Raw genomic sequence first — 10,952 nt, forward strand, 5'->3', positions numbered from 1 at the left:
TCAGGATGGGGATAATGCTTTTTTAAAAAAAATTGGGGTTACAATTTTTTTGTTGCCCCATAAGTTTATCTTCCATCCTTATATTCAAGGTGTTTCTCCTGTAAACTACACAAAATTGGATCTTACATTTTTGATCTGGACTGACAGTCTCTGCTATTTGGAGTATTTAATCTACTAAAATTTAATGCCACTGCTGCTAAGATGAGATTGAAGAACATTGCATTACTATTTGATTTCTATTAATGTGATTTAATTACACTAATAATTAATTAAAATTATAATCATTATATAAAAAATTGATAATAAAAACAAGAGAAGCAAAAGGCAAAGGATAAAATGAAAGATATACTTATCTGAATGCAGAGTTCCAAAGAATAGAAAGGAGGTAAAAAAAAGAAAACCTTTCTAAGTGCACAACGCAAAGAAATAGAGGAAAACAATAGGATGGGAAAGACTAGAGATCTTTCCAAGAAAATTAGAGATACCAAGGGAACATTTCAAGCAAAGATGAACCCAATAAAGGACAGAAATGGTATCAACCTAACAGAAGCAGAAAATATTGAGAAGAGGTGGCAAGAATACACAGAAGAACTTTACAAAGAAGATCTTCATGACCCAGATAACCATGATGATGTGATCAATCACCTAGAGCCAGATATCCTAGGAGTGTGAAGTCAATTGGGCCTTAGGAAGCATCACCACGAACAAAGCTAGTGGAGGTGATGGAATTCCAGTTGAGCTATTTCAAATCATAAAAGATGATGCTGTGAAAGTGCTGCACTCAATATGCCAGCAAATTTGGAAAACTCAGCAGTGGCCACAGGACTGAAAAGGTCAGTTTTCATTTCAATCCCAAAGAAGGGCAATGTCAAAGAATGCTCAAACTACCACACAATTGCACTCATCTCACACGCTAGTAAAGTAATGCTCAAAATTCTCCAAGCCAGGCTTCAACAGTACGTGAGCTGAGAACTTCCAGATGTGCAAGCTATATTTAGAAAAAGGTAGAGGAACCAGAGATCAAATTGCCAATATCTGTTGGATCATAGAAAAAGCAAGATAATTCCAGAAAAACATCTACTTCTGCTTCATTAACTATGCTAAAGCCTTTGACTGTGTGGCTCACAACAAAGTGGAAAATTCTTAAAGAGATGGGAATACCAGACTACCTTACCTGCCTCCCGAAAAACCTGTATGCAAGTCAAGAAGCAACAGTTAGACTGAACATGGAACACAGTTGAAAATTGGGAAAGGAGTACATCAAGGCTGTGTACTGTCACCCTGCTTATTTAACTTATATGCAGAGTACCTCATGAGAAACGCTGGACTGGAAGAAGCACAAGCTGGAATCAAGATTGCCGGGAGAAATATCAATAACCTCAGATATGCAGATGACACCACCCTTATGGCAGAAAGTGAAGAGGAACTAAAAAGCCTCTTGATGAAAGTGAAAGAGGAGAGTGAAAAAGTTGGCTTAAAGCTCAACATTCAGAAAACGAAGATCATGGCATCTGGTCCCATCACTTCATGGGAAATAGATGGGGAAACAGTGGAATCAGGGTGAGACTTTATTTTGGGGAGCTCCAAAATCACTGCAGATGGTGATTCCTTGGAAGGAAAGTTATGACCAACCTAGATAACATATTCAAAAGTGGAGACGTTACTTTGCCAACAAAGGTCCACCTGGTCAAGGCTATGGTTTTTCCAGCAGTCATGTATGGATGTGAGAGTTGGACTGTGAAGAAGGCTGAGTGCCAAAGAATTTATGCTTTTGAACTGTGGTGTTGGAGAAGACTCTTGAGAGTCTCTTGGACTGCAAGGAGATCCAACCAGTCCATCCTAAAGGAGATCAGTCCTGGGTGTTCATTGGAAGGACTGATGCTGAAGCTAAAACTCCAAAACTTCGGCCACCTCATGCGAAGAGTTGACTCATTTGAAAAGACCCTGATGCTGAGAGGGATTGGGGGTAGGAGGAAAAGGGGACAACAGAGGATGAGATGGCTGGATGGCATCACCACCTCGATGGACACAAGTTTGAGTGAACTCCAGGAGTTGGTGATGGACAGGGAGGCCTGGCGTGCTGCAATTCATGGGATCGCAAACAGTCAGACACAACTGAGCGACTGAACTGAACTGATTCCTGACAAGAAGGTTGTGATTGTTGTTTCCCCTGAAGTATTTTCTTTTCTTCTCTATGTTCAACTTTTTCTCTTTCTCTTTGACTTTCATTAATTTGAGCATTACATGCTTAGATGTGATTTTCTTTCCTACCTGAGTAACAGGTTGACTGAGCCTCCTGACTGAAGAAGGAATGTCATCTAGCAATATGCCTCTGGAAAAAAAAGAAACAGTTGCTGAATTTTTTTCATGGAGCAAGGTGTTTGTTGACCAAAAGCAGTGTTGGGTGGGATATGAAGATAGGAAATAGGAAATAAACCCTGGATGTTCTGCAAGTCCATGGTGAGTGGTACCGGCAGCAGCATGGTCATGGGCTGGGAAGGCGGAGCCATCCCTGTTCCAGTGCACATTCCCAAACCAAATCAGCAAGGATTTGAATCCCTTTAGGCTCATCCCCCCCAGAGCTGGCTGGTCAATTCCCTACCAGTATGCTGGTACCTGACTCTTCTTGTGAGTCTGGACAGAAGGAAAAGTGATGGGAGAGGCCTTGGTGAGTAGAGAAATTTCCTTAGCGGTATCTTCAGAGATGTTTTACTGTATGTCATGTTTTATTTCCATTAAAGAGATATTTAAGCAAGGGAAGATTTGTTTCCTTAAAGGTGGGAGCTGGGGGATAACTCTATGGAGAAGATTTGAAGAAATCAGCATGTTTTAGGTGCTTACCCACCTCTTTCTGCATGTGCCCATGAGCAGACAGACCAGCTCACCAAAAAGCTGTCTGAGTACTTGCCAGAGAATGGCTACAATGGGAGCCCAGAGGCTCACTGTGTGTGGAGGGAGGTATCTGAGCAGAGGCTCCTGTCTTGTCCAGGGATGGCAGGAAGTCATCAGTGGGCAGGGTTAGAAAACATGGAAGTCCTCTTGCTGGCCTGACTCTCAGGGGGCCTGGCTGAGCCCAAGCTCCGTCCTAACTCTGTCGGACCTCCAGGCGCTCACTGTCCCTCCTGGGACTCTGTCTCCCTCATCTCTCGAAGGAGGACGAGAGTCTGCAACAAATATTCTTAAACACTTTCAAACCACAGAACCATTTCCTCAAACTAAATGAGGAAATTCAGCTCAATTATACTTGAGCTGACTCTGTATGTGGCTAGGCTCATTTTTTAAAACAGTACGTTTTTGTTTCTTTGTTTTCCTTTTGTGTGATTTTCAATCAAGGAGCTGGGTCCCTAGTAAATCTTGGGATTTTTTCAGCATGTCATCACCGCTCTTCCTTTGTAAATGTGCCCCAGGTCACTAGGAGACTGTGTTGCTGTGTGATTTGTGCACAACCAGAGGAGAAAGGGCCTGCCTTTAGGGTAACTGTATCCTAGAGTATTGACACATGCCTCAGAGAAGCACAGTGCTGTGTGTAGGGCGGCACCAGCCAAGAGCTGGAACTCAGGCTCAGCTCCCAGGCAGCTCAGCACAGCAGTCAAGACCCTGGAGGGATGGCAGATGGAAGTGTCTGGTGAGGGGAGACCAGCACAGGGAGATCCTTGTCCAGCAAAAATCACATACTCTCCAAACCAAGGATGAAAAGCCTAGGTCATCTTGGACCCTATGGAGCAGCAGTAACCGTGACGGCCTAAGAGCAGAGGCGTTTCTCCATATGTCCAGACCACATGGGCCTCCCTGACTGCAGTTTGGTTTGCACAGGCAGGAGCTTGCAGCCATGACAGGGAGCCTGTTTCTGGCCCATCCAATTGGATGAGTGTTTAGAGTCAGATTCTAACTGCCTTTCAAATAGGTGTTCCTACCATCTGAGCGTGAGCAAGGACATTCCTGCCTGCTATCTTTAGAGTAAAACAAATAAAGCTGCCCACGTTCCTTCTCTTCCCTCCCCGCTGCCCCATCCCCCAGGGGACGAGGATGCTCCAGTGAGCAGAGCAGTATCTTCTTGTCTAGAAACCAAACGACAGCTGTTCAAGAGTCACACATAACAACATCCTATGAGTGTAACCAGCAATAAAAATAAACACAAATCTTTGTCCCTGTGGACTACCCACAGAGATGTAGGCCCCTCAAGCGGACTTATGAGAGGGAGGGAATATAGACAATTTGGATGATATTGACACTGTCAGTTACAGCTGGACTGAGATGATAGAACCTGTATGTGTCCACTGTACAATCATAATGTCCGGCACTTAGTAGGGGTTCCATCAGCATTTGTGTTGACAGATGAAAACCAATGCACTTTTCAGTCCTAGTAAAGACAGGATCCCTTTCTAACTCAAAAGGTCCCAGGTGACCAGCAGGGATTCTTGGCCCAGAGGCCGCCAGTACCTAAAGGGACAGGCTGACAGGGACTCAGGCTACTGAGCCATCAGGAGCCAGAGGACCCTGAGCACATGGGGGACAATGGGCTGCATGTGAGGGGTTGAGCTGGCCCTGCCCAGGTGAGAGATGGGGCCCAGCGATCTGGACTTGCCCACTATAGCACAGGCCTGGTCCCTCTGATCCCTCTCTGCCAAGGCATGAGCTGGGCTGGTACGTCAGTGGTGAGGCCCTGCTGGAACCCCATGGGACTCGGGTATGCAGGGTGCGAAGGATATGAGGAAGGGGTCAGCAGAGATCAGTGTGGTCTTGAGGGGACAGGAGATGGTGGCCCTGCTGAGGATGTGCAGTGATGGGCAGGGACGGAGAAGGGATGGCAGAGGAGACTGGAGGCAGAGCTGGGGCCCTGGGCTCTGAGGAGGGCAGAGCAGGACACTCAGCCTGGGTGAGATGGAGGGGCTTCTCAGGAGACCAGCCCAGCTCTGGACCAGCTCCCCTGGCTGTGGGGGTTAAAGGTCAGCTCAGGTAGCCCCTCTCCCCAGTAGGAGGGTCTCTGTCCTGGAGCTGCAGCCCCAGGCTGTGCTCTTGGTGTTGGGGACTCATGGTGTGACCCCCTCCTCCCTGCCATGTACCCAGAGCAAGGAGCTAAGGAGCTCACCCTGAGCCCCAGGACCAGAGAGGTTCATGTTTTCCCCTGATGGTGCTCAGCTTCAGCCCTGGCGGGAGGGCCGGCCCTGGAAGACAGGTGTGGGTAAGCAGACCTGGGTGACAGCTTTGCATGGGGTTTAGGGGAAGAGATGGTGGGAGGGGGGAGAGGAGGAAGCAGAAAACAGCAGAATCCTGTCATTGCCTTTCTAAGCACAGACTAGATGCCCGTGAATAAGAGTCAGAGAATAAACAAGCAACCAGCCCTTCGAGCTCTGCTGAGAGACATTTATTGAGCTGTGGGCACCCCCAACCCTGCAGTGTGATTCTGGATCAGCCCCAGGGAAGATGGTCTGGTTCCTGCAGTCAGAGGCTTTTCATGGTTTTCTTTATCCAGGGCAGGAAACTTGAGACTTTGGTGAAGGCCCGTGGAGTTGATCCATCTTTTTGTCCATAAGAGACAATGCCCTGGGCCACATTGTCACACACGAGAGGGCCCCCGGAGTCCCCCTGAGGACAGAGAAGGGGAAGGACTGAGTCTGCTCTCCTCCTGGTCTTGCCCTCTCTCCCACCCTGCCATTTCAAGACCCCTCTCTGAGAAGGCCACTTCGCAAGGCCTCCATGTGTGAGACAAGTGAGCAAGGCAGGTCTATGGGCCCCCGGCTGCCAAGCTCTGACTGGACATTGTCCCTGCTTCACTTCCCCCAGGGGGCAGCTCCTTCTCTGCCCCCAGGTCTCCATCCCCTCTCTCTCTAGATGCTGGGGGCTACTGGCTCCAGGCTGCTGTTAGGACAGGGAAGCAGGTGGGACGGCTGACACTCATCAGGGAGGAGGAGCTCAGTAAGCAGGTGGGTTCCAGCTCTGAGCAGACTGAACCACCTCCCACTCAGGAAGCCTGGTTTTCTAACACCTGAGCCTCAGTGCGTGGCAGATTTTCCCTTCCAGAGGAGCGCCAGGTTGGGATTCACTGCAGGTCTTGTGTGGCTTGCAGAGGCTCTAGGTCCTCCCAGCTCCGGCTGTTCCCCCTTTTACTCCTGGAGAGAGGTCCCAAGCCTAGAGGGTGAAGCGGTCCCCAGGTCCCAGATCTTCTGCCAACACCCTTCTCCCCAGATCCAAGCAAGGTAGGCTGTGATTCTCACCTTAAAGGAAGCTTTCTTTGTCTTTGGGTCCCCCACACACAGCTGGATGGCGCGGTTATAAAAGTTGCGTAAGTAGGCCTCACACTTTTGATCCTCCTGCACGATCAGCTTTACCTCCTGTAGTGTGTCAGCGTAGGTGTCCGTGGAGTCCCTCCCCCAGCCGGCCACGCTGCACGTCTGTCCTGGCTTCACCCGGGCCTTGGCCCTGGGCAGACTAAGGGGCTTCACAGCTGATGTCTGCTTGGCCTTTCTCTCCAGCTGTGGGAAGAGACAAGAGTCTGGCTCAGCCAGTGGTCCCTGAGCCTGGACACGGCAATGACGCTGACATGTCTCCCCTCTCTCCTGAGCCACAGGGACGGGTCAGGTGGCCAGGATGAGAGGGAAGAAAGGGGTAGGAGGTCCTGGGAGGGGAAACGAGCTGATCCCAGGAGGGCATGAGAAGCAGGGCGGTTTACCTTTAATAACATGATGTCGTTGGAGAAGTTCTTAGGATTATAGTCAGGGTGGCTGATGGCTCTTCTCACCCTGATGACCTGCTGGGTCCTCTCCTGCTGTTTGATGTTGTGGGCCCCCAGGGTGACTTTGATTAAGCTGCACAGAGACCAGAGCAGGAGATAGGGGTCACAGCCTCAGGGTTTACAGCCCTGGAGCCATGAAGGGCAGGTGACTCCAGGGCAAGGCTCCCACTGAGGGGAAGCGCAGGCACCAGGAGGGCCCTGGGGGCTAAGCTGTCTGTACTGTCTGTTCCTTGGCAGCCAAGGTCAGATTCTGGAGCCATTGGGAAGAGCACAACTGTTCTCCATGGGCAGTTAGCCCTAGGAACACATGTGAAGTTGCATTGGTTTGCATTCTGATATCCAGGCGCGCCCTATGTCTCGTCTCTCTCACTTCAGCAACGCCTCCGGCAATGACCTTCCCTCTTTCTCACCCTCTCACTCTCCTGCCGCCCTCTTTCTTGCCCTCCCAGGAGCCCTCCTGGCTCAATGTTCCTAACAGCCTGGTTGTTCCTGGAGAAAAAAGGCAGGGCTCCCTTGCCAAGGGTGTTCAGAAAGGTACTGGCTACTTGCTGCTCCTCACCTTCCGTGGCAGTGAGCGGCTGTCAGCACGAAGTCCTGTCGAATCAGGAACCCACCGCACCTACTCTGGACATCCTGATTCCAGTACTGAAGATATGCCATGTAGGGGCGGGAGTGGGGCTTGGCTTCATGGCCCCCGATGATCTCCCCTGAAGGAAAAGGGCTGTTCTGCTTGTGTGCCCCCACTGAGTGTACCTTGTTGGCATCGGCTTCATGTTCAGGACTGCTGGGCACTGGGGAGTCCAGCCTGGCCTGGAGTTGGTGGGGCAGGAGGAGGCTGGGAATGGGGCTCAACTTCCTCCTCTAGAACAGAGCAGCTGTCTGGGTCTGCGAATCTGTCTCCCACACATAATTGCAGGTGAGCATAGAATCTGCCTGCAACGCAGGAGACTCAGGTTCGATATCTGGGCTGGGAAGATCTCCTGGAGAAGAGAATGGCAACCCACTCCAGTATTCTTGCCTGGAGAATTCCATGGACAGAGGAGACTGGTGGGCTACAGTCCTTGGGGTCTCAAAGAGTCAGACAGGACTGAGTAACACTTTCACTTTTCATACCTGTCCTAGGGATAGCAAAGTCCTAGAGGCTTCTGAAAATTCCTCCCCTACCTGTGCTTCATTCCAGGTGAGTTTCTAAGGGCCCCATTACCCTATTTTATTCAGGATAGCCCTGTTTTCCAGGGCACAGGAATTCAGAGTAGGGACCTAGATGTCACCATAGCCTCTTTCCCAGGGCCTGACTGATAGTAAGTGCACAATGAGTATTTGTTGGCTGCATGAAGGAGTGACCATGCCCCCTCCTGCATCCTCCCTGCTCACAATGGGCCTCTGGGTGGGGGCTGTTGGTATGGCCAGTGCTAGTGGGCTTCTGGGAAGCAGAGCAGTTCAGGTCTACCAAACACTGGCTTCATCCTTGAAAGAGAGGAGCCCCTGATGGCCTGGGAAGGGAAGTCGAGTTGGGTAAAGGGCCTGTGGGTCCTAGGGATTGAGCACACACAGAGGCACCAACTCCAGGGTCTGCCAAGCAGATGCTGAGGTAACTAGAAGCAGAGGCTAGACCCACTCTGCCCTCTTCAGGGGCAATTTAGTATTTTCTTTTCTCCAGTTTGCGACCATCTGCCATCACTTCTGGGAAATTTCCACTTTCCAGATGGCAGAGGTAGGGCTGCAGGAGGGGCTGGTACCCACTGGCTCCTCTTGAGAGCAGGCTTTGCTCTGTCGTTCCTGCTGGTGGTTTATCCAGCATCATACTCCCTGGTATGAGGTGGGATGGGAGCTGGTGTTCGGAATGTTCCTGCCTGGTGGATAGCTAGATCAGGGACATGCAGAATGGGCAGGACCTCTGTGCCACCTGGGGGATGGGGTTGGGCCCCTAGGAGGGGGATGGTCACTCACCTGCCTTTGCCCTGGGGGTCAGGAGAAAGGCCACCAGGAGCAGGAGAGGCTTCATCTTCCTAGAAAGACTGCCCCGGATGGAGATGCTGGCGCTACCTCCTGGCTCTCTTTCAGATCCCCCAGCCTCTTGGAGAGAAACACAGTGTCAGGGGACTCAGTGATCTCGTGTTCCCCTCTGGCTTTGCGATGCTTCATCCTAAAAGCTTTCTATGAAAGCTTGCCCCACCCCCACTCCATCTGCCTGATGACGTTCTCTGGGTGGTTGTGTGAGAAACATACAATGACCACACCAGTACCCACAGATGATGACTCAGAGCAGACCACTTGTTCCAGCCAGAGCAGGAACCCAAGAGTACAAGGTGGGGACTGTAGGGTGTGGTATCGACCAGTAGAGGTAGTAGAGCCCACAAACCAGAGTCCCCAGTGGTAGAACCATCAGGGTCTCATTTCCATGCTGCTAAGTCCACACGATAATTTCTTGAGCAGTTGTGGGTTTAAGATCTTCTCTGTTATGACCAAACACACTGGAGATGCCTCTCCTTCCCTTAGAGAGCTGACCATCTGCTGGAGGAGAAAGAAACATCCATGACCAGAGTGCAGCATGGGAAGGGCTGTGGTCCAGGGATGCACAGAGCTTGACTGCCACCTACTAAGTCCATATGGTCATCCACTCATCATCTTAACTTCCTTTCTAACACATGTACACCCATGGCTGATTCATGTCAATGTATGGCAAAACCACTACAATATCGTAAAGTAAGTAGCCTCCAATTAAAATAAATAAATTTAAAAAACCAAAAACCAAAAGACCCCCACCATTTTAAAAAATTACAAATGCCCAGAGTGAGAGTCCATTTCTCTTGCCATGTTTTGCAAACAAACGTACTGCACTTGACATTTATTGGCCTAATTTAACGAATCACTATGGCTCTAGAAACTGAGTCTACAGATTGATGTAAGTCTAGGTCATTCCTCCTTTGAGTAGGCTGGGGTGGGTTCCACCTAAACCATCTGAACTAAGACAGGGAAAGGGCTGGTTCGCCAAAGTTTGGATTACTAAGTTGCCCATGCCATGTGAAGTAGGAAAGCATGCTGGGTGACCAAAGACCAATAATTGTCCTTTGAGTATTGTCTGTGCTGTGTCCTGAGGGCCACACTTCAGATTTAGCAGGTCAGGCACTTTAGAAACTCACAGTGGCTGAACAAACTCTGCTGAAGACCTTGCTGTATGGAAATAAGGGACAGTTCTTTCTAAATAGTCCAAACCCAGCCCTGTTCAAGAACAACAGAGAATCTGTCAGTGGTTAGAGTCTGGGGATTTAAGTGTCTATCTTGACGTAGTCTATACTTTATTTCTGAGGAATATTATGCATCAAAAGATGTAATTCCAGGGTAAATATCCTCCTTATCAAACCATATACATTTATCGAACCTTTACTTTTTTGAACTTAGTTTGCCCACCAGTAGAAATTTTTAAAATTTTTGTGTAGTATATGTTCATTAAGAAAACTTGGAAAGTAGAAAGGGAAAATATTACTCATTTGCTTATGTCTCACAGACAGATTATTATCATAGGCAGTGCATTTAAAATACTTGGGATGATAGTAGGAAGTATTAGTAAGTGTTCCCCCTTCTTTAATTTTTTGGAACAATACTGGGTAAGACTTGTGTTAATTCTTCTTTAAATGTTTTATAGAATTCACCAGGGTAGCCTAGGATTTTCTTTGTTAGAAGGTTTTTGATTTTTGATTCAATCTCTTTATTGTCATAAGTCTGATTAGATTTCCTGTTTATTTTTGAATCAGCTTCGGTTATTTCTGTATTTCCAGGGAACTGTTCATTTCATCTTGATTTTATCTAATTTGTTGGTGTGCACACATTGATAGTATTCTCTAACAATTCTTTTAATTTCTCTGAGGTTGGTAGTAATGTCCCCTTTTTTTAATTTCTGATTTTAGTAATGTGAATCTTCTCTCTCTCTTTTTTTGTTGGTCTAGCTAAAAGTTTACCAATTCTATTGATCTTTTCAAAGAACCAACTTTTGGTTTGTTGATTCTTTTTATTTTAATTATTTGGCTCTAATCTTTAGTATTTCCTTATATCTGCTGGCTTGAGAGGTTTGATCTATTTTTAGTTTCGTTAGGCTTAAAGTTGTATTGTGGGTTAGGAATATTTCTTCTTCTTTAACTCATTTATAGTTATATATTTTCCTCTGAACATTACTTTTACAGCGTCTTATACATTTGGTATGTTGTATTTCATTTTCACT

At 48.1% G+C, this 10,952-nt stretch overlaps 1 protein-coding gene across 1 annotated transcript; it reads right to left on the reverse strand.

Moving 5' to 3' along the window:
* Nucleotides 1-5,350: 5,350 nt before the first annotated feature.
* Nucleotides 5,351-8,883, reverse strand: LOC133234401 (granzyme B-like). The gene is made up of 5 exons (XM_061394894.1): nucleotides 8,684-8,883; nucleotides 7,293-7,440; nucleotides 6,671-6,806; nucleotides 6,216-6,473; nucleotides 5,351-5,586 (listed from the first exon to the last, which is right to left on the reverse strand). The coding sequence occupies exons 1-5, from the start codon at nucleotides 8,736-8,738 to the stop codon at nucleotides 5,443-5,445; spliced, it is 741 nt and encodes a 246-aa protein (XP_061250878.1). The 5' UTR covers nucleotides 8,739-8,883; the 3' UTR covers nucleotides 5,351-5,442.
* Between the last annotated feature and the right edge of the window lie 2,069 nt (nucleotides 8,884-10,952).

This window comes from Bos javanicus, chromosome 21, assembly GCF_032452875.1.
Source record: "Bos javanicus breed banteng chromosome 21, ARS-OSU_banteng_1.0, whole genome shotgun sequence".
In the NCBI taxonomy this organism is placed as follows: Eukaryota; Metazoa; Chordata; class Mammalia; order Artiodactyla; family Bovidae; genus Bos; species Bos javanicus.